The sequence below is a fragment of the Oryzias latipes genome, chromosome 8 (assembly GCF_053564925.1).
Source record: "Oryzias latipes strain Hd-rR chromosome 8, Olatipes_Hd-rR_3.1".
Lineage (NCBI taxonomy): Eukaryota > Metazoa > Chordata > Actinopteri > Beloniformes > Adrianichthyidae > Oryzias > Oryzias latipes.
The window spans coordinates 8,039,223-8,066,722 of NC_136244.1; the positions used below are offsets into that span (position 1 = coordinate 8,039,223).

The 27,500-nt window shown below is 39.1% G+C and overlaps 2 protein-coding genes across 2 annotated transcripts; both read left to right on the plus strand.

Annotated features, from left to right (window-relative positions):
• Window positions 1–6: 6 nt before the first annotated feature.
• adsl (adenylosuccinate lyase) lies at window positions 7–7,268 on the plus strand. Its single transcript, XM_023957722.2, has 12 exons — window positions 7–213; window positions 3,947–4,150; window positions 4,226–4,270; window positions 4,344–4,423; window positions 4,492–4,663; window positions 5,442–5,488; window positions 5,568–5,658; window positions 5,730–5,799; window positions 5,879–6,026; window positions 6,619–6,799; window positions 6,872–7,048; window positions 7,126–7,268. The coding sequence occupies exons 1-12, from the start codon at window positions 70–72 to the stop codon at window positions 7,210–7,212; spliced, it is 1,446 nt and encodes a 481-aa protein (XP_023813490.1). The 5' UTR covers window positions 7–69; the 3' UTR covers window positions 7,213–7,268.
• A 4,022-nt stretch (window positions 7,269–11,290) lies between these two features.
• tmem150b (transmembrane protein 150B) lies at window positions 11,291–20,577 on the plus strand. The gene is made up of 7 exons (XM_023957152.2): window positions 11,291–11,421; window positions 11,517–11,616; window positions 14,085–14,144; window positions 14,229–14,296; window positions 14,381–14,508; window positions 14,678–14,855; window positions 15,615–20,577. Exons 2-7 carry the CDS (start codon window positions 11,552–11,554, stop codon window positions 15,824–15,826), a joined length of 711 nt encoding a protein of 236 aa, XP_023812920.1. The 5' UTR covers window positions 11,291–11,421; window positions 11,517–11,551; the 3' UTR covers window positions 15,827–20,577.
• The last annotated feature ends 6,923 nt before the right edge of the window (window positions 20,578–27,500 follow it).

Genomic DNA, 27,500 nt, shown 5'->3' on the forward strand with positions numbered 1-27,500 from the left:
GTGTTCATCTGTCCGCGGAGCAGCTCTACAGACTGTGTTTCTGTGTTTCAGTGAAGTGGACCTAAAAGCATGGAGGGAGCCGACGAATTCTCCAAGTACCGCTCACCGCTCGTTTCCAGATATGCTAGCAAGGAAATGGCTTACAACTTTAGCGACAGGAAGAAGTTTAGCACCTGGAGGAAGCTGTGGATCTACCTCGCCAAAGCTGAGAAGGTTTGGTTCATAATTCAGACACATTATTGTATTCATTTATTGTATATTTCCCCTTGCTGTTGCTGCTCCTACCAGCATGTTCACGTCAATCTTTGCATCTTCTTCGCGACCTTTTGGAAACCTTATCAAGTTTCCTCTAAATATAGATTTTTGAAGGCGCTCCAGAGTCCAGTCCAGGCGGACTTCAACATAAGAGGTGCAACATTAGACATTGGAACGTAAAGGATTTTGCTTTTTGATGCACAGAAAAACTACTCGACATACTTTAGTTTTTCACACACTTGAATGCCGTAACATCCAAATAAAAGGTCCACCTTGCCAGAGATTTGTGACTTTAACTTTGAAAGCTGCAAAGAGCCCCATTTTAAACATCAGGTTTTAGTGATAAAATCTCTAAAAGCTCTTTGGTCTGTTCCATTTTTTTTGTCTAAAATAATAATAATAACAAAACACTTAATATTACTAAAGAAATATTCCAAACCTTGAAACTTAATTCTATTCTAAAACTATTCTGTATAGCTGCACAGGCAAATGGTAAAATAAATGTCAGTTCTTGTGTTTTTTTTTTACAATAAGATCAAAGTTCTTTAAAATGGCAAAAAAAGAACAACAAGTGAAACAATCTGCAGTTGTTTCTGTATGAGCAGAGAATCCTGTCTGCAGTCTAATGTCATCAGCTGTTAACTGCTGACAGACCCTCTGTCACATGACGTGTGACCGACATAACGGCCTCCTCCGTTAACTTTAACCATCAATCCTTTATATTTTTCCTCAAAAGTAATTTCATGATTTTTTTTAAAGTGTATTGGCTTAAAATGTTTATGGAGTTTTATTTAGAAAAGATCTACATATAATTGATTGGTTTATTTTATTGATGTTATGCCTGATTTCCTCAAACTCAGTTCTGAGTTATTGAACATTTTCTTCATATTTCTGCTAACATCTGTGTCTTTTTTTGGACTTAACCAAAACCTGTGAATGAGAAACCAGCACCATTTAGCCAGAAAAGATCTGAACTAAAGAAATGGAGGTTAAAATAAGTCTGGCTGGTTTGGGTTTCTGCTCTGAACGCTGGTGTGATTGTGTGGCTTTGGGATCGTGTGCAGACTGGCAGTCCTTTTCTTCAAGTTTTTTTTTTTTGCCTTTTTGGTCAGTGCTCCTATATGTTTTTGTAACTTTGAGACTTTTCTAGTTGATCGTGTCCACTGAAAGTGAAGTTCCACTCACTTCAAAAGTCCAATGGGCTGTCCCAGTGGAAAGTGCAACACTTCAACTTCCTGTTTGAAGACAAAAGTTACTGAGTTAATTCAGCAAGTAGCCACTAGGAGGCTTCCTGCCGTGAGACTAGTCTCTTCATTACTTCAGTGTTTTTCAACCTTTTTTGAGCAACTGCACACTTTAACCTTGACAAAAATCCCGCGGCACACCAGCATCCAAAAATGTATAAAAGGAGAAACTCATAGTCTGTATTGATCTACAGCCCCTCCACAATCTCACATCCATTTTTGTGATAATTGTGGCAGAAAAAGCTGGAAGTTGCAGCTGTTTTTTCTAAAAGATGTACTAAAAGTTAAGTTAAAAGATTCAAAAACTGTTTGATATGTGTTCGTTGGGGATTCAAGACGTTTAACAAGGATGACTCATTGTTTGCTGAGACGCTGTCACTTTAACCCAATGCATCATGGGAGATGTAGTGCAAACAGACGCCAAACACAGAAAGACTAACGTCTCTGCGCTTCATTGGTTTGTACACTTTTTCCATGGACTGATACCGGATTCTGTGGAAAGCTACGACGAGCTTTAGCTGGTATTTTTGTTAGAACTGAGCAACTTTATGAGCAGAATCGGAACAAGGAAGTGAAGAATTTAACCACTTTTGATTGGTCAGACTGATGACGTGTGATTAAGCCTCCAAAAATGATTGGCGGAGACAGTTAAAGGGGCGGGACTTTTCAGAAAACAGTTATAGCTGCGGCTAAATCACGGTACCGTCATTCTTATCAAAGTGTCTTTAATAGAATCAAATAAACACAAAGAAAAAAGTATTTTACGATCTTTCATATTCCTAACTACTCAGTGTTTTATCAGGGCCTGTTTGGATGAACACAGAACTGATATCCTGGAGATGGGAAATGTTTTTAGATCAGTGAATGAGGGCAATTTCCCACGGCACACCTGACCATCTCACTTATTCAATAGTTAATAGAAGTACTTTTAGTCTTTCACTCAGATTTTTCCTCATATTTCTCCAAACATGATTTAAATTCACAAAGTGGAAGTTTCTAAATCATAAGCATGTCAGGTCCATCAGCTAAGAATGAAAAACAATGGATTGTTTCTAATCCAAAGGTTCAACTATAAACATAAAACAACTTTATTTTTTTTTATTTTTTTTACAGTTACCAGTCACACTTACTTTTTTTTTGGGAAACTTTGGTTTTTCTTCAGTTCCCCAGCATGTCGCTGTCATGTCAGTCCAGTTTAAGATAGCTAACAATCTGGCTTTAAAAGGTTTCTCTCTGTTGGGTTTGGGCAAACAGGAGCAGCACAGGAGTTCACGGCTTGATTGTGGAAAGACAAAAATTTGTTCTTTGTCTTCTACTGTGCAAAAAATCCACTTTTTGTTCACTGGTACTCCAAAAAACCCTCTGAACTCCAGATTATTTGCTTATTCTGTTTCGGTTTTGCACACCAGTCTTCTAGAACAGTTACTGAGCACCAAAACCCATCAATTCCAGACTGGAACCCAAACAAAGACTCACTCCGATCATCTTTTAAAATGTTCCTAGTGGTTTTTTAATCACAATTATGCTGTTTTTAGGAAAATTCAAAAAACTTGTGTCATTTTCTAGGACATAGTTTCTGCAGAGCGGCGGTAATGAACTAGAAATTCACCTCTGAGTTGTGGACGGGACAGCTGGCATGGAGCAAGCCCGCCCCCTTTTCCCCTCCCTATTGCAGAAGCTCCCTGTTGAAGTGCTCCCCTGCTAGCTTACAGCCCTTCACAGCCCCAGCGGTGCAACATTGGAGTTTGTCGCCAACCCATCGTATTTTCAACGACACAAATACGATTTTTTTCCAAATGGCATTTTGTCTGCTCCTAGTTTTAAAACCAATTGAATAAGGAAATACTCATAAAACACAGTTTTAATTCTTTTTATACATGCCCATCATGAGAAAAATGCCACAAGAACATGTTAAAAACACCAAAAACAACATTTTCATTGGACCAGATTACTAAACTGATCAATTTGTGTAAAAAAAAAAAGTGAGTTGAAATGTAGTGAACTGAGACTTAAGTGGAAATAAGTTTTTTTGTTACTGTAGTTATTATTTATTTATTACAGTTATTTAATTCCGTTTAACATGTATTTGATCTGCTGTGTTGCTTAGTTATTTTGCTGTGATTTATCCCTTAGTGGATTATTGAAGCGTGACGTCTCTTAGTTTTTTTATTTTTCTCCAAAAAAACCCAAAAGGTTTGAAAATATTGTATCCTAAATATCAGCTGACTCATGTTTGAAGAGATCTGTGCATCCGACAATCAATGTCGAAGACATCGGTACTGTGGGGAATTTTTCGGAACATCTTCGTTTTTCGTCTACTCGAGGTCAAATTTGCTCTAAATGTTAGTTATCTGAATCAAAGCTGCAAAGTGATCCTGTGGATCATGTCCCGCTCCGTCTGTCTCACTGGAACCTCCCTGAGTCTCTCTGCTGCCCCCCCCTTCCAGGTTCTGGGTCTGCCCATCACTGACGCTCAGATCCAGGAGATGGAGGCGCACGCCGACGACATCGACTTCGCCATGGCGGCTGAAGAGGAGCGTAAACTCCGGCACGACGTGATGGCGCACGTCCACACCTTCGCACACTGCTGCCCCAGCGCGGCTCCCATCATTCATCTGGGGGCCACTTCCTGTTATGTTGGAGACAACACTGTAAGGAACGGTTCCATGTATCTGCTCCTGGCATTCGCTGACATTTCTCCTAACGCTTTTCTCTTTTCTTTTCAGGATCTCATCATGCTGCGGGACGGATTCGACATCCTGCTGCCAAAGGTCAGGCTCAGCGTGGAGCTGCACATTTGGGTTTGTTCTGCTGCATTTGGTATAAAGATCTGACTCCCTGCAGCTGGCAAGAGTCATCGACAGGCTGGCAAACTTTGCAGAGAAATACGCCGACCTCCCTACTCTCGGCTTCACACATTACCAGTAAGTCAGGAAGCACATTTGTATGAATTCTTTTCTGAGAAGATCCACCACCTTGCTGGTCTGCACAGGCCTGCGCAGCTCACCACTGTGGGGAAGCGGGCGTGTCTGTGGCTGCAGGACTTGGCCATGGACATGCGCAACCTGCAGCGAGCCCGAGACGACCTGCGTTTCCGGGGAGTGAAGGGGACCACCGGCACTCAGGCCAGCTTCCTGCAGCTCTTTCAGGGGGACCACGACAAAGTACGCAGGCAGACCAGATGTTTGTGTCGGCTTCAATGGCAGTTCGAAGCAAAAGGAAACCGAATTTTAACAATCATTTAGTCAGATGGGTTTGATCCCTCTTTTAAAGAGTGGACAAATGTGCAGCCAAAAGAAAACGACTCAGAACAGTAAAACACTCAAGTAGGAATAGATTTCACATTTATGCCGCTTTGTTCTTTAAAGATGTTAACACTTTGATGCCTTTTCTTTTTTTCTTGTTTCATGATTTGCACTTTAACAAAGAAATCAAAATGACTGTTTATGAGAAACATCTTTGTAATATTCAATGCATTTACAATTTCAAATTATAATTTGGATTTATGAATATAGACTTGTAAAACCTGAAATAAAAATAACAGGAAGTTATCTGGAATAAAAGTCAGAAAAATTAAGCTACTGACACTTACAGAGGATGAAAGAGGCTGTGAAACGAGAAGAAAATGTGAAGACAATAAATTCTTTTTACAGATCTTCACTTAAATGATCAATGTCCTGATAATCGAGGATTAATGAACATTTAGCAGTTAAGTGATCACACTTTTGTAACTTTTAAAGGCATCCATTATCTCAGATGAACACTTTTTCATTTTTATTTTAAAGTTTAAAGGAAAAAAAGATCATTTCTAAATAGAGGCGGTCTCACCTGTTTATTTGAAAATGTGCTGCTAAAGATTATGGCGATTTCTAGAAAACCTGATAAGAGTTTAAAACATGTGAATGAACTTTGTGATAGAGTAAAATCTGCTTCTCCTTACAGGTGGAGGAGCTGGACAGGATGGTGACAGAGATGGCTGGCTTTAAAAAGTGAGGTTCATATTCAATCTTTCACTTAGTTGATGAAATGCATGTCAGTGTTAAAAGAAAACCCTTCCTTCTCATTTAGAGCATACCTGGTGACTGGACAAACCTACAGCCGAAAGGTGGATGTAGACAGTCTGTCCAGTCTGGCCAGTTTGGGAGCTTCTGTGCACAAGGTAAGCATCAGGAAATGTCTCCACCTAGTGGTGTTTGACAGTAGTGCATCCATCTTTGCTCTCCCTCATAGATCTGCACAGATATCCGTCTGCTGGCCAACCTGAAGGAGATAGAAGAGCCTTTTGAAAAAGAGCAGATCGGTGTGTTTGCGCATTTCTGTCATAGTCGGACTCTTAAATTCCGTTTTTCATGAACTCCAAGATCTTTTTTAAATGGCAGGTTCCAGCGCCATGCCCTATAAGAGGAACCCCATGCGGGCGGAGCGCTGCTGCAGTTTGGCCCGACACCTGGTGGCGCTGATGGCCGACCCGCTGCAGACAGCCTCGGTGCAGTGGTTGGAGAGGACGCTGGACGACAGCGCCAACAGGTTTCTGACGCTTCAGCAAAAAATGCTGCTTAGTAGTTACATAGAATTAGATGTTTTTATGTTAACCCACTAGCAACGAAGTGAACAATCACAAATATTTTAGTTTTTCTTTAAAAAGGAGTAGATAAAAATGTGAAAAAAGTAAATGTTTGGAAAACTTGATGATCAAAAGTAGTGTTGACCCCGTATAAAACTCCCAGAGATCAACGCTTTGTAATAGTCGACTGCTTGAACCTTCAGCTCCCTCACAGAGTTTCTGAGGGATTGAGGTCTGCTCAGGATTCTCCAGGATGTCCTCGTCTGTCCCTTGTTTGTGTGTTTCACCAAACATCCGATGGTACAAAGTCCCAAACGTCCCTCCTGTGAAGCTGCACAGTTGTCCTTTCCCTTCCAGCTTCATGCTTCCACCTCCATGTTAAGAATGAGGACCTCTAAATGCAGAGATTTGATTTGATTCGCTCCCATCTGCTCAGAAAATCCTGTTTTGGGGATTTTTTTCCTTTGTGTTCTGCAGAATAAGCATGAAAGTAGATGGTTCGTTTTCCTCTTAGGAGCTGTGTTTTTTTTTAAACCGCTGGGCTTTACCTTTCAGGAGGATTTCTCTGCCTGAGTCCTTCCTGACGGCAGACATCATCCTTAGCACCCTGCAGAACATCACAGAGGGCCTTGTGGTCTATCCAAAGGTCATCGAGAGGCACATCCGCCACGAGCTGCCCTTCATGGCCACAGAGAACATCATCATGGCCATGGTGCAGGCTGGAGGAAACAGACAGGTATGATTTAACCTTCACTGCCATGGATCCAGCTGGCGGGCGCAGCTCATCCTTTTCCTCTGACCTCCTTAGGATTGCCACGAGAAGATCCGCGTTCTCTCCCAGGAGGCGGCGGCGGTGGTCAAACAGGAAGGCAGAGACAACGACCTGCTGGCCAGAGTCCAGCAAGACCCGTACTTCACCCCCATCCTGGGGCAGCTGGACGCCCTGCTGGATCCTAAGACCTTCATTGGGCGCGCTCCTCAGCAGGTGAAGGAGGACAGCAGCTTGTTTGGCTACGGCTTCCTACGTTTATGAAACCTCTGAAGGCTCTTGTTCCTCTGCAGGTTACCCGATTCTTGTCTGAAGAAATCCGCCCCCTGCTGGAGCCTTTCAAGGCCAAGATGGATGTCAAGATTGAACTGGAGCTGTAATGAAAGCAGAACATTGGGATGCTTCCCACTAAATAAAAAAGATTCTGGTGTTGGTACTTCTTAGTTTGTGTTTTCTTTCAGAAATGCTCATTATTTCAGCAAATTCGAGACTCAGAGGCTACATTTTGGTTTAATTTTACAGAAGTACCTTAAAGAAGAATAAAGTTTAGCTAATTTAAGTGTAAAAATCTAGTAGTAGAGCAGGGGGAGGGCAGTTTTTCTCTTAATCTGACTTTCTTAGCCAGTACCTCTGTACAGTAGGTGGCACTATGATTATGATTATCACTGATGATTATCACTGATCAACAAAAAGGGCTTACAAACGATTGCATGAAAGTCTTAATAAAATTTGATTTACATTCTGATTCTACTTTAAATAGTTTAGATTAACAGACAGAGATGAGGTATTTTGTAATTAAAGCCACAGATTTTAGAAGTGGTGGTCTAGCTGTAACGATCAGCAGATCAGTTCAACACTGAAGGCTTCTGAATTTCTCTTCAAGCCGGCCTACAGGCAGTTCATTTAATCCAAGCCGACAAAATGTCAAAAGGAAGGATTCTTGAACAAAAATATAAACTTTCAAAGTCAGTGTTTCAAATTTCTACCCACAACAGAGTTCCACAACATTTCATTGATTCTAAAGAACTGAAATCAATCATTTGTTGAATTTGCTGCATAAGGAGGTCATATTTACTGAAATTAAAAACTATTCCAATCAAAAACACCTCAATAGGTCAAGTTAGATTTTAATATTGTGCCCCTTATTTTGTAGCAGCTTCACAATTCTTGCATCCATTGAACTTGTGAGTTTTTGGAGAGTTTCTGCTTGAATTTCTTTGCAGGATGTCAGAATAGCCTCCCAGAGCTGCTGTTTGGATGCGACTTGCCTCCTACCCTCATAGATCTTTTGCTTGAGGATGCTCCAAAGGTTCTCAATAGGGTTGAGGTCAGGGGAGGATGGGGGCCACACCATCAGTTTCTCTCCTTTTATGCAGCCAATGATGCAGAGGTATTCCTTTCAGCATGAGATGGTGCATTCTCATGATGAAGAGGGGCTGGGTTGCTTTGCGGCAACTGTCATGCCTGTAACTAAGAGGAACATTTCTAATGAACTACTACAGCTCTGCTGAAACTATGTCCTAGAAAAAAGCATTATTCTTTTTAATTTTTTCAAAAATTTAGCTAATCAAAGTTAAAGGACCACTGGGGATGCTTTAAAGTGATCAGAGTGGATCTTTAATAAACCACATTTACAGATGTGTCCTTTTGCAACATGTTTTATTTTTTGTCTTTATTCACATTTGCACTGTAATCTGTTTATTAGGTTCTACTCAAAGTTCCTCTCATTGTCTCACCGAACAGTCTGTCAGCCTTTTTGGGGTCCATGAATCACACCAGGATTCCCTTGCAAGTTAACAGAGACCCTCATTTTTAGGTGGAGCAGACTGTTATGCTTGTTGTGGACTCTCAGAGAAAACAAAAGCTGCTGTGGATCATACTGTCTCACATGATTAATCCTAATCTTTTTCTGTGATTTGACCAACAACAAAGCATGATTCTGTGCTTGATTCACTTTGAAAGATTTCATCATGTTTCTGCTCGTCAGAGGTCCAACCTGACAACTGTAACAAAATGTACTTTATTTTGGCATCATGATCTGAATTAAAACATACAGTTTGTGTGCTGATCTTTAAACATTAAAGCTAATGTGAGTCAGAGCAGACAAAGCAGCTCCTCTCCTCCTTCTGCTGTGCTTGTGCTTAACCGAAAACATTTTTTCTCTAAAGCTGCTGCGTCTGGCGGAGCTTTTATCACCTTTTTGCCTTCGAGTTCTACCATAAATAATATTGAGATAAGAGCTTTAAGACGACCAAGTAAATGCACATCAGTGCAGAGGGGCATTAAGGAAGGTTTTGGTCTGACATCAGCCACCACCTCCTCTGCAGTGCTGACCTGCTGTCTCATCTTCTCTGCAGTAAGTGGTGAAGCTAGGCCAAATGGAATGATCAAAAGTGGCACAGTTTATTATTGATGATGTATTATAATAAGTTATTATTATGAGTTATATTAATACGTTTTCCAAAAATAAGAATTTCCTCTAGCTCAGTTTTTGGCTGGGGCCAGGGGGCTAAAAGGCCCAGATGGACCTGCATACACAATACAGGAAATAATTTGAGGGGCTCAAGATTTCATTAAAAAATATTGCTTTTGTTATTTTTTCAACGCTTAAAGAACCTTGCATTGAGGTTTTTTTAATCTTTGTCAATTATGATACTTAAATTTTCTCAGAAGGAACCAATCTTTTTGCCCCCCGGCTCCATCCGTGTTAGAAGTGCTCCATAGGTGGATTTTTAGGTTTAGGCCCAACGACAAATGAGAAAACTGATCTCTTCGAATTACGATGGTCCTTAAACCAAGTATTTTCTAGTCCGGTTTAGAAATAAAATCCACAAAGTTGGTCATCAGAGGGAAGCATGAAGTTCCATGAAAGCTCCTAGTAGACATACGCACTGATAAGAGAGATGATAAAACACAAACGCAGAAAACGTGGCCCATAAAACCACCACTGACCAGACTTGATTTTTAAATAAAAATCTAAAGAAATCAAACAGGCCCCTCAGAAATAAGTCAAAAGTTCTCATCCCATTGGCAGATTTTCTTTATATAAGCAAAAAATCTGCCAATGGGATTAAATAACTGGTTTTACCTGGAAATCCTATTTTAAGAATAAGAATTCCAGTCACAAAGACATATTTTCTCAAACTAAGATTTATTTTACAACTGTCGTAATAAGATTATTTTTTTAATAATAATAATAATAATTTCTAATAATAATAAGACCATTTTTCATTTCATTTTTCAATTTTTCAGTCGTACATAATTAAGAATCAGTTTTTTTCTGTGCAGATGCACCAATTTTTCAAGATCCTTGTTCAATGTTGTGATTCCTGATAATTTACCATCTTCAGCTCCAGTGCTGAGCTTTACACTTCTCATTCATTCTTGAGGACAACAAGAATGAGATCAGCTATGTATCTAGCTCATGTGTCCTGTACGTTCTCTGATGAGTCCAAAACATCTCAGTTCTTGGTAGATTTGTGACTCCGACAGACTCAAGAACTTAATCAAAGTTTTGTTTTTGATGACTTGAACATTGTTTCAGATTCATTCTGAATAAATGAGCTTGCAAGGTGGTTCCTGACCCAAACAGACTGAACTGTAAACCAGACTGTGTGTTCACTGAAGCGATAACCAACTGATAATCTGATGTGAACCACAGGTTTATGAATGGTTCATCTGCTCCGCCCACTTTAACTGGGCCAGACAAAGTAAAGTGGAAGTTTAGCACAGTTGACCCATGTCCCTATCCATTAGAGGTAAGATCGGGCCTAAAAAATCCAGCCCGACCTGGCTCTATATCGCGAAAAAATGGTGACTAAACTGACTTCATTTACTTCATTTAGCAGGAAGTAAACCATTTTGTATGTGTGACGTCACACTCACTGGGTCCAGTTCTCAAACACATACAGTCGGTGGTAAAACCTCTAGTGGTCATTTGAGGAAATGCATCATGTCAGCATCAAGTCATTTTCAGTGATTTTTCTCTGTATTTTACACATTTCTACAGGAACTTTTATTTAACGCCTAATAGAATTTAACTCCTAGAGTTCTTATTCTTTAACACAAACCAGAGTTGAATTTGGGAACAAACTCCCCAAAAATACTCACCAAATTGTCTCTTCTACTTAATCTGTTACTAAACGTGCTGAGTCAGCTGTGCAGATGTCCAGCTCACTCATCCTACATTTTTTTTAAGTAGTTAAACTTGTGCGTTTTTCCTTTTCCACCATCAAAAGTCACTAACATTTATGTCTTGCTGCTTCTTATCTCATTGTTTTCGTTTTGACTTTTTAACAAACTCTCTAGTTTCTCTGAAAACCCCCCAAAAGTAAAACGTGTATTTATTACTATTATTTTTTATTTGTCCCCCTTATCTGTTTTTACCTCCATTAACATCTATAGCAGTACTGTATGTTCTTGGTCAGTGACAGAGGGTTGACTCACTTCTGCAGAGACAGCAGGACAACAGAGAACTGAATATCATGTATTTTGGTTATGATAGTAGAAAAGGCGGCACTGAAGAAAGGAGATCCACACTTTCCAGAAGGAAGACCGTCTTCTTTCAGTCGGCAGACGCTCAGCATAGAGTGAGTTCAGACCTTTTTTCCCCTTTATATAAATATGTGTTTTAAAATATGAATTTAATTTTTTCAGGAAGGAACAAATAATGCTTTTCTCTCAGTTTCCTTCCACATAAAGCTCAAACTGCCCATCAGGATGTGGCTCTTGGCGCTGGTCCCCATCTGCCTGGCTGTCTTTGGATCCACCGGCATTTGGACTGTGTGAGTATTTCCCTCCATGGTCTTCTGTTTTCATTCTCAAAGTTCCTCTCATATTCTCATAAACTAAAGATCAGATTCATTTTTATAACTGCTGGTGGATCACGATGGAAAAGAAAAGATACAAAAGAAATCTTTAAAATTCTAATGAACTTTGAACCTGGATTTGGAATTTTAAATCCCAAATTTAACTTGAGGCCATATTGACACACTTTCTGTTGTTGAAGAACACGCTTTTCTTTCTGATCAAAATGTTTTGGATAACAATTTAAAGGGCTTATATCATGCATTTGAGTATATATCTTACTTTATTACATTTGGCACACTGAAGAACACTTTTTATTATCAAATATGAGTTATTTTTGCAGTTAATTTTCCAACTTGGATGTAAGACGACTTGATCTCTGTCTGCGTTTTGCTCATAAAAACAAACAACATCCAAACTTTTGCAAAGATGGATGTGCATATTGTGCATAGAAAATGAAAGCATTGTAGCTGATAACCGCTATAGCTCCACAGAGAAAGTGGGTGTGTGCGTTTGTCATGAAAAGCCCTGACGTTGTCTCAGTTGTGATCTCTGTTGGAGGCCCTCCCCTTCCTGAGGCATCCTGCGAGAGTCACAGGCGTTCTGCATTCTGGTTGTTATGTTTGTCACTGCTTAAACTGTGGCTGTTCTATGTTCTGTGTGGGAGCATCTTTGTGTCTAAGCTCCAGTTTCTGCGTTCATGCTTTTGGCATTGAAGCCTTTTTTGTAGTTAGAACTGGATCTGTGTCGTTCCTTCCTGCTCCGGGGTTTTCTTCCCCTGGCCTCACAGCGTTAGCCTTGGGGTGGTACTGGCAGTGCAGACTCTTCTTAGAAGGGGCTGTTTTCACTTTGTGAGAACCCACAATCCGAGGTCACAATGTGAGGAACCACTCGTTTTTGTGGATTGGGATGAGCTGGTGCTCTTAACGCAGGTTTTTGGAGGAAGGCACAGAGAAGTGTGAATGGAACAAAATACACCTTTGAGGTTGTTTTTTGGGAGGAATTAACATCTTAATACACTTGAAAGTTCAAAAATTTGGATTTTGCACGATATAGGCCCTTTAAGAAACTACTTAAGTGGTTTTTGGCTTTCATTCTTACAGATAATACAAGCATCTTCTCCTATGAAAGTACAGTGAAGTTGGATCTTTTACTCTTTTCGAAAAAGTTTCATAACTTGTGTCACAAAATCGCTCCTCTTCCTTCATTCAAGAGCTACCTAAATGCTAAGATGAGACTTTAAGGGATACTTGTTATGTTTTTCTAGAACGTTTTGCCTTTATATGATGCAGGATTCTGAATTTAAAAAAGGAAGCCTGAAGCATCCACAGTGACAGGGGTTTCCTTCACTTAAGTGTTTTTCTTTTCGGAAAATGAGTCATGAGGTTTTTTGAGTCCACTTGTTCGTTCTTTCACTTGTCAATCAAAAATCATTTCCCTGATAATGCACAAGTTTAATTTAAATTTAAAGGACGATAGCTTATTAAAACCTGTTACAAAAAATCTACAAAATATAGAAAAATATTTTATAAACTAGTTGGTTCAACCACAAAGTTTTGGTTTAAAGTTTGTCTTTTTTTTAAGCATGACAGTCAATAGGAAACTGCCATCTTTTGAAACCAGTCTCTAGTGGTCATTTTAGGAACTGCCACATTTGTTATTTTTGAGTCAATTTCGAATAGAGGATAAGTCCCCCCTTACTTTGATATGTCCTCCCTTTCTGGAAGAAATTTTGTATGTCTAATGAGCATGGTGGCACAGAGGTTAGCTGTCTCGCCTTATTGCGAGAAGGGCCTTGTTTGAATCGAGGCGGGAACCTTTCTGTGTGGGGTTTGCATGTTCTCCTCATGCATCTGTAGGTTTTCTCCGGGCAGAGTCCAAAGATATGCTTGGTGTATCTAAATTGGCCCTAGGTGTGCATGTATGAGTGTGTGGCCCTGCAATAGACTGCAATAGAGGTTCAAAGCTTTGTGAATGAAAGACAGTATGTGGGTGTGTGTGTTTGTAGGGGGGGCTTTTCTTTTCTTTTCTTAGTTTAAAATTAGGAATTAAGAATACAATATTAACATAATAGAGATGTGAGATTATTTCACTGAAAACTGCAGAAAATTTCATTTCCCCCAATTCTTTTTAAATCTGCAGTTGTAGCATTAATAATTACAGAAGAGATGCTTTAAAGCGGGGAGAACATCACGCAAACCTAATATTTAAACTGGGTAGCCTGGAATATTTACAAGGAGCTTTTATTTGTCTCGAAGGATTTCCCAGAGGTTCACATAGTAAACTGGTTGTGGTTCCAAGTAGTTTTGAATTATAAAACGTTGGAGTTAAAGGGATGCAATGCTGATAGCGTGCATGATTTAGGTGAAGAACCTGAGGAACCTCTGGAGGTCTGGATTATTCTTTTGATGTCTATAACAACCCTTTTCCATTTTCTTGCTTTCAGGTTTGCAGTTTCTGTGATGAACAATTCAGTAAACCTCACTCACATTTTCCCATACATCAGGTGGGTTAAACTTAAACCACAAAATGTTTCCTTCTTCTGAAAAAGAAATCTGATCATGGGTAAAACTCATTGGTTTTTCTTTAGTGATTGCGCCTGGTACCCCCCCCAAAAATGTCTGTTCACCCAGATCTGTGGCCTCATCATTATTACAGGTAAAACGCGTGTAGAGTATATCATGATCTTCCTTATTTGAACTTCATTTACATTTTAACTGAGGGGTGTTCTGTCTCCTGCAGCTCTTTGGATCGGGATGATTCAGTTCCAGCAGGTCAAACAGCTTGGAAACCATGGAAGGGTCAACAATGCCAGTGCTGTCATGGGGTTCCTTTCCTGTGGAGGACTTTCTGTCTGCAGCAACACCCAAGTAACAATTCAGTGCACTCACTGCAACTTCTATTTCCATACAAAATGTGGCATCATTCTCTTTCTTCTGTCAGACTGGTGTGTTTTGCAGATGATTTGCTGAAGTCACTTTTTGTCCTCTCTTTATCAGCTTGTTTTGGTTTTGTTCTCTGCGATGTGTAAACATTTAGGAATCAGAGGTGAGCGAATTTCATTTGGTGGGAGCGCTGGTGTCCTTCGTGTCCGCCCTGGCCTATTTCTGGATGCAGGTGTATCTAACGTACCAGGGCCAGTCGTTTCCAGAGCGGTCCTGGATGGGGCCTTTACGGGCTTTGTTCTGCACCATCGCCACGCTCCTGGGCATTGCCTGTATCCTTTCCAGCTGCACAACCCTGTAAGACAAACTTTAGGGCTTTTGATAGAGAATAAAAGTAGGGGATGTCATTTGGAAAAGTTAGTACACCCTTTTAAAGTTCTATGCGTTTGTTTAAAAAAGAAAAAGTAGGTTTTTAAATAAAACACAAAAAAACCAACAGGTCACCTAAAGTTAACAAAAACCAACAGAACCCTCCTTTTTGGTGATTGTCTATAGTATACGTATATAGTAGCAGTCGTGCGCATACATTTTTTATCCACTTTTCATGGACAGTTAGCTCAATATTTCAGGCTATCCAGCTTCATCATTAGTTCAATGTTATGCTTTCATACCAGCGTTATTTTTTCTATGATGGCCAAAAAGACAAAAATGTATTATGAACCAATTTTTTTTCACTATTCCACAGCTTTTTCCAATTTTTTTTGGGTATTGGTCAGGGGGCCGGATCAAAATGGCCGGCATGCGGGCCGCAGTTTGGGGACCCCTGCTCTATAGCAATGAAACTAAATCAAATGTGTCAATTTGCATGATTAAATTTTTTCTGTCAATAATCCATGAGACGATAACGTTCAGAGATGTCAAACCATAAAACAGAAAGAGGGTGTACAGTTTTTTTTTTTTACAGGATTTTATTAAGTTTGTGTTGTGTGGTATAATAACAAAATGTTTAAGTATGATTCAAAACAACTGAAACAAATGCTGGGAAGTTGAATTGTACACCTGTGAGACTTTCTCCTTGACTTTCTCTAAAGCTATTGGCTTCTATGCTACCAACTGTGACTCTGGAGTGGCTGTGTGTGAATTCGCTTTGGTCATGGTGATCTTCTTCCTCTTCGCCCTTTTTGCTGTTGAGTTCAGACACATTGAATGTCGCATTCTCATTATGAAAAAACACATTTTAAAGGATGAAAAAAGCCTGGAATCAGTGAAAGTAAACGTATCTGTAGTTGAACTATTCAAGTGAACTCATATAAGGTTTTTAGAGAAAAGAGATACCAACAATCAAAGCTGGTTTAAGCTACTTATCTATACCCTTAAGCTACAGTTATTTTTGTTTTTATTACATTTACACTTTTTGGATGAGTTTCCATATGCATAACAAATTGATTTTTACTAATATAACAACTTTCTTTTTGAAAAGGTTGAAAAGGTTTTTTCTATATTAAAATGCGAGGACACTTTCTCAGCTGGCTCCCACAGCAAACTAAATCATAATGCAGAGTCGAGCATAGTGCACCCCTCAATGATATATATCCCAAAAAGAGACCATTTTTAAAATAAATTACATTTAAATGGAAAAATCACTTTGCAGCAGCAGTTAGATCAAACAACTAAACTTTGTTGTATGTTTGAATTGAACTGAACTTCATTTTTGTCACAGGGAGAAATTCAATCATAATGGCAGCAAAACAAAAACAGACTAAGTGATAAATCAGTTAGTGATCCAACATTTGCATACAGTAGATCCATCGTCTTCTTCCTGGTCTGGCTCTGCACATTCTGGACAAACGTAGAGAGTGTGGCAGAATCATTAAAGAAAGAATCATTAAAACCCACAGACCAGACATGTCTAAAAATTTATATTTTTGATTTTTATTGTTAATTTAAATATGAGTATTTTTATTTAATTTAATTGATGCATTTGTTAAGCCATAGGCTTAGGCCTATATCCAGGTGAGGCACCTCCTCTGACTTCACGTCACTGCTAAAAGTTTCACAAAGGTTTTTAGATAAAGCAAACCATGTGGTGCCAATGTTAGCATTTTTGCAACAGAAAGTGTGCTACAGGCACACTGTGCAGAGCACCATAGAAGAAGAACATTTTAGATCGAATGGCTTAAGAGACATGAAAGAACATCAAAACGAAGACCAACTGTTTAAAGACCAACATGAAAAAAATATTTGCGAGAAATGAGCTGAAAACGTTTAGCATTTTGCAACTTCAGGCTAACAAAGAAAAATAGAAAACCCAGAGGGCATTTGCCTAAATTGTACTTTTTTTTGTCTTTGATGCGATCAATTACAAGTACCAATTGGCATCACCTATGGGTGAATGATTGCGCCCAACTGGAGAAAAGGTACGGAATTGGTATTATTTAAAATGAGTTAAGAAAAGAAGAAAACGCACCTAGCCACACTTTAAAAAACCTTCAAGAGAAAATTCTCCATTTTAGATTTTAAATATTAATTTATTGCTAATGTCTTAAGAAACCTCTTGAGAAAGCTTGAATATTGTTTTTGTTCTTTCTTTCATCTTATTTTTAATCAATTATTCACATTTGAATCAAATCAGAGTAATAGATTTGCCAACAACTGAAATAATGGCTTTAAAATGTAAACTTTGTATATGTTTTGTTTTTATTGCGTTGTGTGCGATTATAAAGAACCCACAGCTGACACACTCGGCAGGTTTTTGTTTTCTTTGGTATTGAAAAGGGCAGCTGTCCACCCGGACTTGTTCCAGTGCCTGTCATAAAAACGTATGTAAATGTTATGTTTTGAAAAATGAACCAAAGCTGAAATAAAGTGTTATATTTCTTCTTACTAAAGACATCATTTCTACCACAGGGGGGTAGCATTTAGCTTTGTTCCTTTTTTAAAAATGGTTGTTATGTCAGAAGTTTCTAACTTTTCAAAATTTCCTTTGTGGTTTGTTTCTTTCCATACAAACTGTTTAAATGCCCTTTTGTTATACATTTCATCAGAAAATATTAACTCCAGGTATAAAAAATAACCTTGATATTTCTTCTGCCCCCTGTCACCTTAGTAACAATATGATTGCAGGAAGATATATGAAGAAATGTTCACATGTTCAGAAAACTGCTTTGATCTCATGTTTATTGGCAAAAAAAACTTCTTAGATTGGCCAGTAGAGGTGCTGTTGAGTAAATCTAGCCGCTGGTGTGTTCATTTATGGGAAAATACATCTCTGGTTCTGTGCCAGCACGTTTTTGGAGGACACCTCAAGTACAGATGGCTTCTGGATTTAGCACAGTTTTTTAGGGCTGTTTGAAATATGCCAAGTGCTGAAACATCCCACTCTTAGCTCATTTTCTCCCCTTTCTCTTCTATCCAAGGCATCTTAGAGTTATCCAGTACTTTGAGTTAAGCCTTTAAGTTTATTTATATAATTAAAAACCACAGAGGGCATGCTCAAGATGGGAATACAGGGCCCTCGGGGACCCGCTCTGTCCTGAGAGCATTCTTTCACATACTTCATGCTGGGTGATATCCAGAGGGGGGTTTGATGCGTGGGCACCCGGAGCAGATGGACAGCTTTGGAATTCTATGGGAATTTTTCAAGTGTTGTTGGTTACTGTTGCAGACACAAAGAAGAACTAACAACACATTCATTTGGTCCTTGTTGAACCCTTTTTCCGCCTGGTAGGAACGTGGAGTATTCCACTTGCCTTTTCTGATTTTTAGAGATTTTAGTGTAAGCAATAAAGCATTTCAGCAGGAATCAAACTACAAAGGAATTCACAGGAAGTTTGGCGCCAAAATATGTTTAGGCCTGCTGTTTTAATTAGTGAGAATAAAGGAGCACCAGTGATACACACAGACCCCAAAGGCCCTTGTTGAATGTCTCAGAAAAAAGGTCTGGATCACCAATCGAGGTGTGGCAGATCGCGGTTCATGCGACAGCCACTTTGTTGCTTTTGACTTGGATTCAAGGTGGCAGCAGGGCGGCACTGTAATCTCTCCTAACACCTGCTCGCGCTTGAGTCTTTCGAGCCCAAACAAAGCAAATGCTTTCCTTTTGCACAGCTGAGGATTGGCCTCAGGGTGGATTATCAGATGCCGGAGCGGCTCGGTTTGTGTCTAACACAGCGACCTGTCGGCTCTTATCATCGGAAGCAAAAAAAACCCTGTGCATTCCTCATCTAAGGGTCACTCCATGAGGACATAATTGCTGGTGTGAATGGTTGGCAAGACATGTGGACTCAGAAGAGTGATGGGATTGTACAGATGTCAGGAGATTCAGAGACTGATAGAATTGAAGAAGCCAGAGCAAAAAAGAAAAGACAGAGGAGTGGGCACCAGCAGCCATGATCTCACCCTCTGCTTCTCTTCTTGGCACTGGCATCCAGAAAACTGCCCTTTTCGCTGAAAAATGCCAAGTGTACTGCATTCCACCGGCCACACAAAGGCCCTCCTTCGTCTCAGCTGCACAAGCACAATCAGACAAGGCATAATTATGTAATTAGGATGGCGGGTGCAGACAGGGACCCTCTGACTGTGTGTTGGTGTTTCAAATTTGTGTTATCAGAGTTTGGCCTTATCAGAGGTGGCAGCAGAATGTGTGTGTGAGGAGGTGAGGGTGGACTCCAGCTGTGGCACTTGAGGGCAGATTTTCATGATAGAGATTACTGGGTTGATAGAATGACATTTAGCCTGCTGTTTAGAAGGGATCAGGCCATTTATTGTGCCTGATAACTTGTTTGTGTGAACATGTGTGTTTGTGTGCAATCTTGTGAGATGTGAGGAGTTGGGGGTTTTAGGGCTTCTTTAGCAGACTAATAGGTTTGAAATGCATTGAAAGAAAATAAAGCTCAATTTATATGCTTTTCTATTAGAAAAAAAAGGAGGAAACAAATTTGACATGTGTTATTATTTATATAATGATTTTTTTTCTTTGGTATATATTACGTTAAATTCTCTCTTGTTTTAATTTAAGTCTGCATTTTATCGCCACTTTACTCACCAGATTTTAACTTGTGATCACAAATTATTCTTTTCAGAATAAAAGTCAAATGTTTAATTAGCTTAATTGCCAAGTTCACTTTTTGCATTTTTTTTTTCATTTCATTGTGTTTCTTTTTAGTTTTAGCTATGTTAAAATAGGTGTCGTTTATTTGCCCATTTGATTTATTTAACAAACGGGTCTATTTTTCTGTCAACCTGAATCCAGTCTGTGCATGAATCTACCTTAGTATATGATTGTTATGATTTGCCAAAAAAAACGTTTAATTTGTGAAACATTAAAAAGAAAAAGCTGACAGTTTTTTGTTTTCAAAATTTCAATATTTGAAAAAAAGACTTTTGAGATTTTTCAGTAGAGCATGCATAATGAGAATGGCAGCATGTTGTATGCTAATAATGCATCCAGCTCGTAAGGCTGAGTAGTAATTTCCTTACAAAATAAAGGAATGGATTCTGCAGTTGGGTCCATTGGCTGTATGTGACAGTATGTGTATAGACATTTTATTTGCCAGAAAAAACATTCTTGCTCTGTGACCATTTTACTTCTGCTATTTCAATTTTTTTCTCCTATTTTTTTTGTATTGCAAGTTATTCAAGTTAACAACTGGCCAATCAGATGTCTCAATAAAAGTATGAGAGCTCACATCGAACAATATGGTAAATGGTAAATGGCGTATACTTATATAGCGCTTTCTACCTTCTTACCAAGGCCCAAAGCGCTTTACAGTCACAGTCCCATTCACCCATGCACACACACATTCACACACACATTCACACACTGGCGGCGGCTCCGCCAGTGTGTGTTTGACAGATGTTTGACAGATTCTCTTGAACCCAGTTTCAAGTGGTAAGCGTGTGGACTTCCAACAAGCTCACTCCTGATTGGCAAGAGTGGTTGCCATTATGGCGCCTGAATTGACCACATCATTTTCCTTGGAGCTGAAAGTAAGACATTGTCTATGGGTGATGTCACACTCATTTAGTCCAGTTCTCTTATACATTCAATGGTTGGGCCTTACCAAATGATATATGGGAAAGGGCAGGTTTTGGCAAGGAGTATCAATTAAGGATTTTTTTGGGGGGCAAGACACTGAAATGCATGAGCACAATTTGCAAATATATAGAGAGGGAGGAAGGGATGGACGGACAGATAGACAGACATCTTTATTAGTCCCCCAAGGGCAATTCAGTTAAATCAGTTCTCCGGCACAGAACTACATAACTGACAAATACTACAAGTAAATATCAACTTTTTAATTAATGAATTATATTTAGAACAAACATTTTAAAGACAGCACAAGCATGGTTTATCTGGAAAATATAAAACAAGGCTTAGCTTGGGTGGTACTGCCCAGGTCATCTGTTTATTTATGTATGTGTATAAGTCTGTGGCACAACAGCTGGAAAAAAAACCTAGAATTATTTGACATATTAGCCTTAGGGACATTTCATATTTTCATCATATTGACCTATCTTTATGCACTGTGGATTAACAAATGGTTGCACATTTCTATGATACTGAGCCCGTGTCCTGACATTAAGATATAAAAATTTATCTTGTTCCCACAGATTAATATCTTGTTCCCACAGGTTATTATGTCGTTCACACTAAATACTATTCCGTTCCCACAAGATACTATTGCGTTCCCTCAAAATACTATTCCGTTCCCTCGAAATGATTAACTCGTGCGAAGGCAATAATTATGTCGTTCAAACGCAATAATTAATCCGTTTGAGCGCAGTAATTATTCACGTCATAAGTCATACACGCAGATATGCTCTCTGTACGCCGGCAAAACTAAGCCGCTTTCAGCGGTAACTTCCATGTCTCTGTGACCCATATTCGTTCAAAAAAGGAACATGAAAAACAAAAATGATCACTTTATTATTGTCTCAATGAATATAAGAAAAATATCAAAAGATTTATGATAACTAGGCTGCTTTGTCATACGATAGCTCCTGCTAGGCTACTACTAGCTCCGCCACAGAGCTCTCTGATCTATGCCGGCATTTGGGCAACTGGCTGGTCTGTTGACAGACAGCTGATATTGTAGTTTAGGGTCGAATAGGAATAATAATATTCGGGACTTGTCTTTTATTAACTTTAGCAGTCAGTTGCTTTACATTCGAAGGAGGATACATGCTAACTGACTAGCCGATCATTGATCCTGTTATTAATTTACGTCATAGATTTACAGCAGATACCTTCACATTTCTGTCTGTGTGTGTCTCATTACATTGCATTGAAGACACGCAGGATGTTTAGAGAACAGATTTATTTATTTTAAAAAGCACAGAAGCATCCATCGTATTCACGTTCACATCATCTGGTACGCCCTCCGGTCATCATCTTGCTGCAAAAGCCGCTTCCTGCCGCTACTTCCGTGTCTCTGTGAGCATTCAATAGGGGTAAAAATAAAAGCAAGAATGGTCGATCTGTTATTGTCTCGATGAAAATCTGAAAAATATCATATTAAGCTGGCTGCTTTGCCTAATGCACTTACCTTTAGCTCGTAGCATAACAACAATAGCAGTACGTCACGTTTCCCAGAATGCTTTGCTGCCAATGATTGGCCAATCACCGTGTCCCTGTGACCAAGGTCTAACAACAAGACCAATTATTGGCCGCTGAGCATGCTGGGAAACGTGACGTACTGCCATTGTTGTTATGCTACGAGCATATCTGCGTGTATGACTTATGACGTGAATAATTACTGCGTTCGAATGGATTAATTATTGCGTTCGAACGACATAATTATTGCGTTCGAGTTAATCATTTCAAGGGAACGGAATAGTATTTTGAGGGAACGCAATAGTATCTTGTGGGAACGGAATAGTATTTCGTGCGAACGACATAATAACCTGTGGGAACAAGATATTAATCTGTGGGAACAAGATATATTTTTATATCTTAATGTCAGGACACGGGCTCCGTACTATGAAGAAGAGGCAGCCTACAAAAATAAAAGGTCAGAATTCCCTTTGTTCTTTAAAGACAAATTAATCAAATGCTAAGCAGATGAGACAATTGCTGCCATCAAGTCAATTCGTGATCCCTCCTCCAGGATGAGAATTGAGCCAGTGTCTCTCTCTGCTGGCCATTGGCCAACAAGTTCCTCTTGCACCGTGGCCTTGGCTTTGGGTGTGTCTCCAGTCGCACGGGACGACACAGAATAGACTATTGTTGCTCACACAAGACAGACAGGCAGGGGAAGAAGGAGTGGTGGTAGTTGTGGTGTTGGGGGTTGCTGTACGGAGAAAAAACGTTTTTAACAAGCTACCAACAAGCTCATGAACAAAGAAGCATGGCTCTTTTCCCTGTTCACATTCATGGTCAGTCAATTGAATCCATTTCTAACCTTTTTATACGGCTCTCCATTTCATTTCAGTGACTTAGAAATGAAGGTCCTGTCATTTGTGCAAGTAGGATGTGCTTAGTAGTATAGCAACAGTTTACAAAAGAGCTGCGTAGTTTGTCACCAGACTCATTATTTTACAGTTTATAGCACCGGTTGGTACAAACATTGGTACTATCTTGGTGGTCAGTGGCACTAAAGACCCTCTGAGTGATACAAGTCAATGAACAACATCGTAAGACATTTTAAGTACTCTAGTTTTTTGTTGTGTACATTCCTTTTTCTGTCTGTTCAAAGTAGACTATGACGGTAAATGATGATCATCATAAATACAAGGTTTAAATAAAAGCTCTAAAAGCTGGTTGACAGTAATGGGATTTTTAGAAATATACTCCTGTAGAAGTACCTCTTAGGATAGCTTTTATTGCTCAGGTGTCTCTTTTGGTAGAGTATGACAGATTAGCTAGTTACTAAACTCCAATAGTGACCGTTGACATCCTAAATTAAGTGACCTCTACAAAGATGGGGCTAGTAGCTATAGCTGCTTGCATAATTCCCTACAGACTTGTAAAGAAAGGATTTCGGAGAAAGGAGTAGCAGTACAGCCTTGTCCTGCTTTTCCATTCCCAAACACAAAAGTAACACTAAAACAAAACAGTCACACTGAATTGGCCACGTCAGCGTATTCACAATAACACTCAACCCAAAAATGTTCACAGAAAATGCTGTATTTCTATATCATTGTAAAGGGTCAATGTCATGCAAAATCAATTCTTTCAGCATTTAAGTGTTTACGCATTTTGGAGTATTCAAGCACCAGCCCCTCCCAACCCACGAAAACGATTGGATTCTCATGGCCTAAAGTACATAAATGAGGAACAGCCTCTTCTAGGAAGAGTCTGCGCTGTCAGCACCGCCCCCAGGCTAACACACACACCCTCTTTCTCTGGCTTGAGAATAGCATGGTATAGGCCCTTAAATGTTGATAGGCAAAAATGTATGATCCAATTTTTTGGTTATAAGATAACTTTTTAAAATCAATTTTATAATGAATATTTTTTTTGTTTTTATATTAATTCAGTTTTGTAACTTTCAGTTGGGATATTTTTGTATTTACAGGATAGAAAAGTAAAAAGGATTGGTTTTTGCAACATTCCAGTAAAAGTGAAAAGCCATGGGTTTAAAGAGCAACTGTGCTGGCAAAACAGGTATGCTAAGCAAGATTTTGTTAGTGCTTAGGATGCCTGTTATTTGGTCTAAGTATGCGCTACGACACAATAATGCATATTGTCTGGCCAACAGGTAGTTTAAATATATGTATCTATTCAGTTTTAAAAAGCCGCCAAAAATCTCAAAGGAATTTTTTTGTCTTCTCTGAATACAGATGAGTGTTTTCCTCCCCATCAGCAAACAGTCATTAGTACTTGCAGGGCTCCAGCTGTCTGTCTCTTTCGGTGAGATGAAATTACAGACTCATCCAGCTCTCTGATTGCACATCTACAGATGGCTTTAACAGGCCTTGAATTGCTGAGCAAGCGTGAGGACTCTCAGTGGTTGCCATCAATTGGTTGCTTTATTTTTTTAAGAAAACACTGAACTGATTTTAGAAGTTGGCAACAGCTTTGTTTATGCCCCAGGAGGTTTGTGTCTGTGCAGCTTTGGAAAACATTTTCCAAAAAATAGAAATTAGGAACAGGGCAAAGGTTAGATCTACTGGCACCAAAAGCCAACTAAAGCATTAAAATCTGAGAAAATGTAAAATAAAACAACTTTTTCACAAAAATGTTTTCAAATATCAAAGAAAGAGGCCAACAGTTGAAGTCATGTGACTTCGCTCCTAAATGACCACTGTGTGGGTCATCATGCATACCAGTTCAACAAAGCAGCCTCAAAACACAAAGGTCATCTTTTAAAAATGACTTAATCCATGACTCAGCGGCTGAAGGGAAGTGGACAAAGTTCCCTTAATTTTCACACTATCTGCATTCCAACCCTCTTATCATAACCTTTTGCTGTTTTCTACTTTCTAATGTCTTGACCTTTTTGTTTTGTTGAAAGACTTTTCTTTAGAAAGAGGGCATAGAGGGTGTTCCATGATAGAAAGAATATTGTGTGAGGTCTGTGACATTTGGCAGTGGGCTGTGACCCGCTTTGGTGTTTTTTCGTCATTGAAGAATCCCTCAGACAATTGTGCAGACAGACCTTCAAGGTTGGCGGCCTTTTTTACCTGAACAGTACAACAAAATTAGGATATGAAAAGTACAGCATCTTCTTCTTCCTTATTCTCCACTCACCATACCGTCAATGAATGGTCTATTTGGAACTTATGTCATATATCAGGTGCAGGACAAAAGAGTCAGGGATAAGTCTGTCAGTTGGTCAGACTTTATAAATTGGGTTCACAGTAACTCCAGAACTTGTTTGCAACATGCTACATGTCAGCCATGTTAGAAGCATTAGCCCTATCTTAAGTTTCAGCAACGTTAGCGTCATCACAATACAGTGATCCCTTGCTATAACGCGGTTTACTTTTCACGGTTTCGCTACTTCACGGATTTGCATCTTGCATTGTGTTCTGCATTCTGATTGGCTAAAAAGTCACTCCGCTTCTTCTCTGCTTGTGCGTCAATAACGTTGCGGTTTAATATGTACACGTACGCAAAACAGCTCGCCAAATTTACATTACGTTCGTGCAAATTCTCTTGATGGTGGCATGTCGGTGTATAAGGATCTTTTTGCAAAGCAGAAAAAAAGCGACAACTGCCTATCACTATGCTCTTCTCCCGAACACACACACCTGCACAGCGGCCTTCAACAGAAGGAAACACTGCAGAGGGGAGTCAGCATGCAGCGGCTCAGTCTGTAGAGCAGTGAAATACACCTGAGTCACATTTGTCCGACTGTACTTTGTATTTTTGTCATAATCATCTTAAATTTTCTCCCGTTTAATCCTGTTACTCGGGTCGGGGTGGGTGGGGCTAATCTCCGCGATTTGAAGCCTTCTGTTCACATTTATGATTAAAATTATTATTTGACAGTACAGTACAGAAGTTATTTGTTGAAAAAAACGTTTCCAAAGTATGTTTATTTGTGAAACAAATATAGAGCCTGTAAAATGGTTTGTTCTTTCTTTTTAATGTATAATAGATGATTTAATTGTATTTTAATTGTAAAAAAAAATAGAAGATTCTACTTCACGGATTTTGCCTATCACGGGTTCTTTTTGGAACGTAACCCCCGCGAAAAACAAGGGTTTACTGTACCTGAAAATCCCAGCCTTGTTTGCAACTCGTAAAAAAATCAGACTAATAATACAGCTAAAACAAACTTTACTGTGACCACACTAACTCCCATCTTTGAAACACGTAAAAAAACACAGTCAGACGTTTTTTGTTGAAGAAATTAGTTTTTACTTAATAAACAAACACTTAGGTACATAATTTGGTTTTGAAATGTATTTACTAATGGAAGAGGGAAGGATTTCCTTCCTGTTATCAGGTTGCACAAATTACAGATTTGTGAATTTTTGTTAAATAATTTGTTTACGACATTTAAATTGAGTGCATTAAGTCCCCAAGAGCTCTCATAATCAAGTTTATTCCATGTTATCAATCAAATTGTTAAAAACTCTGTCGTTTTTTTTATATTTTTTTATACAAATATCATATTCAGTTTTTAATAACTTTTTTCGGCTACTAAAAAAAACCTTTTTTGCACCATGTGTTTAATTTCTTCCCAATTAGAAAAAAGTAAAGCTTTAAATGTATAATTCCTTCACGTATATATAGGACTTTATTTCCTTTTAAGTAAATAAAAAATAAAAAAAATAAAAAATTGGGCTTTAATTTGCAAATATCTGGAGTGTTTACAATCTACAGTTTACAGTTTCCTTTAGATTTTTAAAAAATAAATCTCACATTACATAGTTTCAACTATGACATGTTGCTTTGAGACGTTCCCATACACCACCACTATGAATGACAATTTAAGTTTGAAATTATGTGATATCTGTCTGTCTGTCTGTCTGTCTGTCCGTCCGTCCGTCCGTCCGTCCGTCCGTCCGTCCGTCCATTTATCCGTCTGTCCACTTTCTCTGTGCTTTTTTTTTAAATGCACAAATGCACATCCATCTTTGCAAGAGTTTGAATTTTGTTTGTTTTCGTGGGCGAGACGTGGACGCGCTGCAGAGGCCGGCTCTAAGCTGATGTCATCAAATGAGCGGCACCCACCAGAAGCATAAGGCGGTGCCTCAGAGATCGAGTCATTTTATTTCTTGGTAGGAAAATAAGCTGCGAAGATTACTCATATTTCATTTAAAAATTGTTCTTTAGTGTGCCCAAGGTCAGTGTTCCCCAACCTTAGGTGGCTTTGGCAACCCCTGGGGATTTTACTACGGCCCGGCGGAAAGGGGTGGGGGTTGCTGGGGAGGCTTAATTTTGGTTCGATTTTAAAAAGAAAAAAAACTTTTGATCATCACAAAAAAACAAATCTTTTAATAATAATAATAACAACAGATAACACCAGTGGAACAACAATCTCTAGTAACAAATTCTGCCTATGAATGTTGTGAGTACTGGG

Bases quoted from the DNA above. Each gene is read 5' to 3' on its own strand.
- adsl (XM_023957722.2), top strand. From the start codon at position 70: ATGGAGGGAGCCGACGAATTCTCCAAGTACCGCTCACCGCTCGTTTCC. The intron at 214-3,946 runs GTTTGGTTCATA...CCCCCCTTCCAG, and splicing joins ACCTCGCCAAAGCTGAGAAG to GTTCTGGGTCTGCCCATCAC. The intron at 4,271-4,343 runs GTCAGGCTCAGC...GACTCCCTGCAG, and splicing joins TCGACATCCTGCTGCCAAAG to CTGGCAAGAGTCATCGACAG.
- tmem150b (XM_023957152.2), top strand. From the start codon at position 11,552: ATGTGGCTCTTGGCGCTGGTCCCCATCTGCCTGGCTGTCTTTGGATCC. The intron at 11,617-14,084 runs GTGAGTATTTCC...TCTTGCTTTCAG, and splicing joins TCCACCGGCATTTGGACTGT to GTTTGCAGTTTCTGTGATGA. The intron at 14,856-15,614 runs GTATCCTTTCCA...CTTTCTCTAAAG, and splicing joins CACGCTCCTGGGCATTGCCT to CTATTGGCTTCTATGCTACC.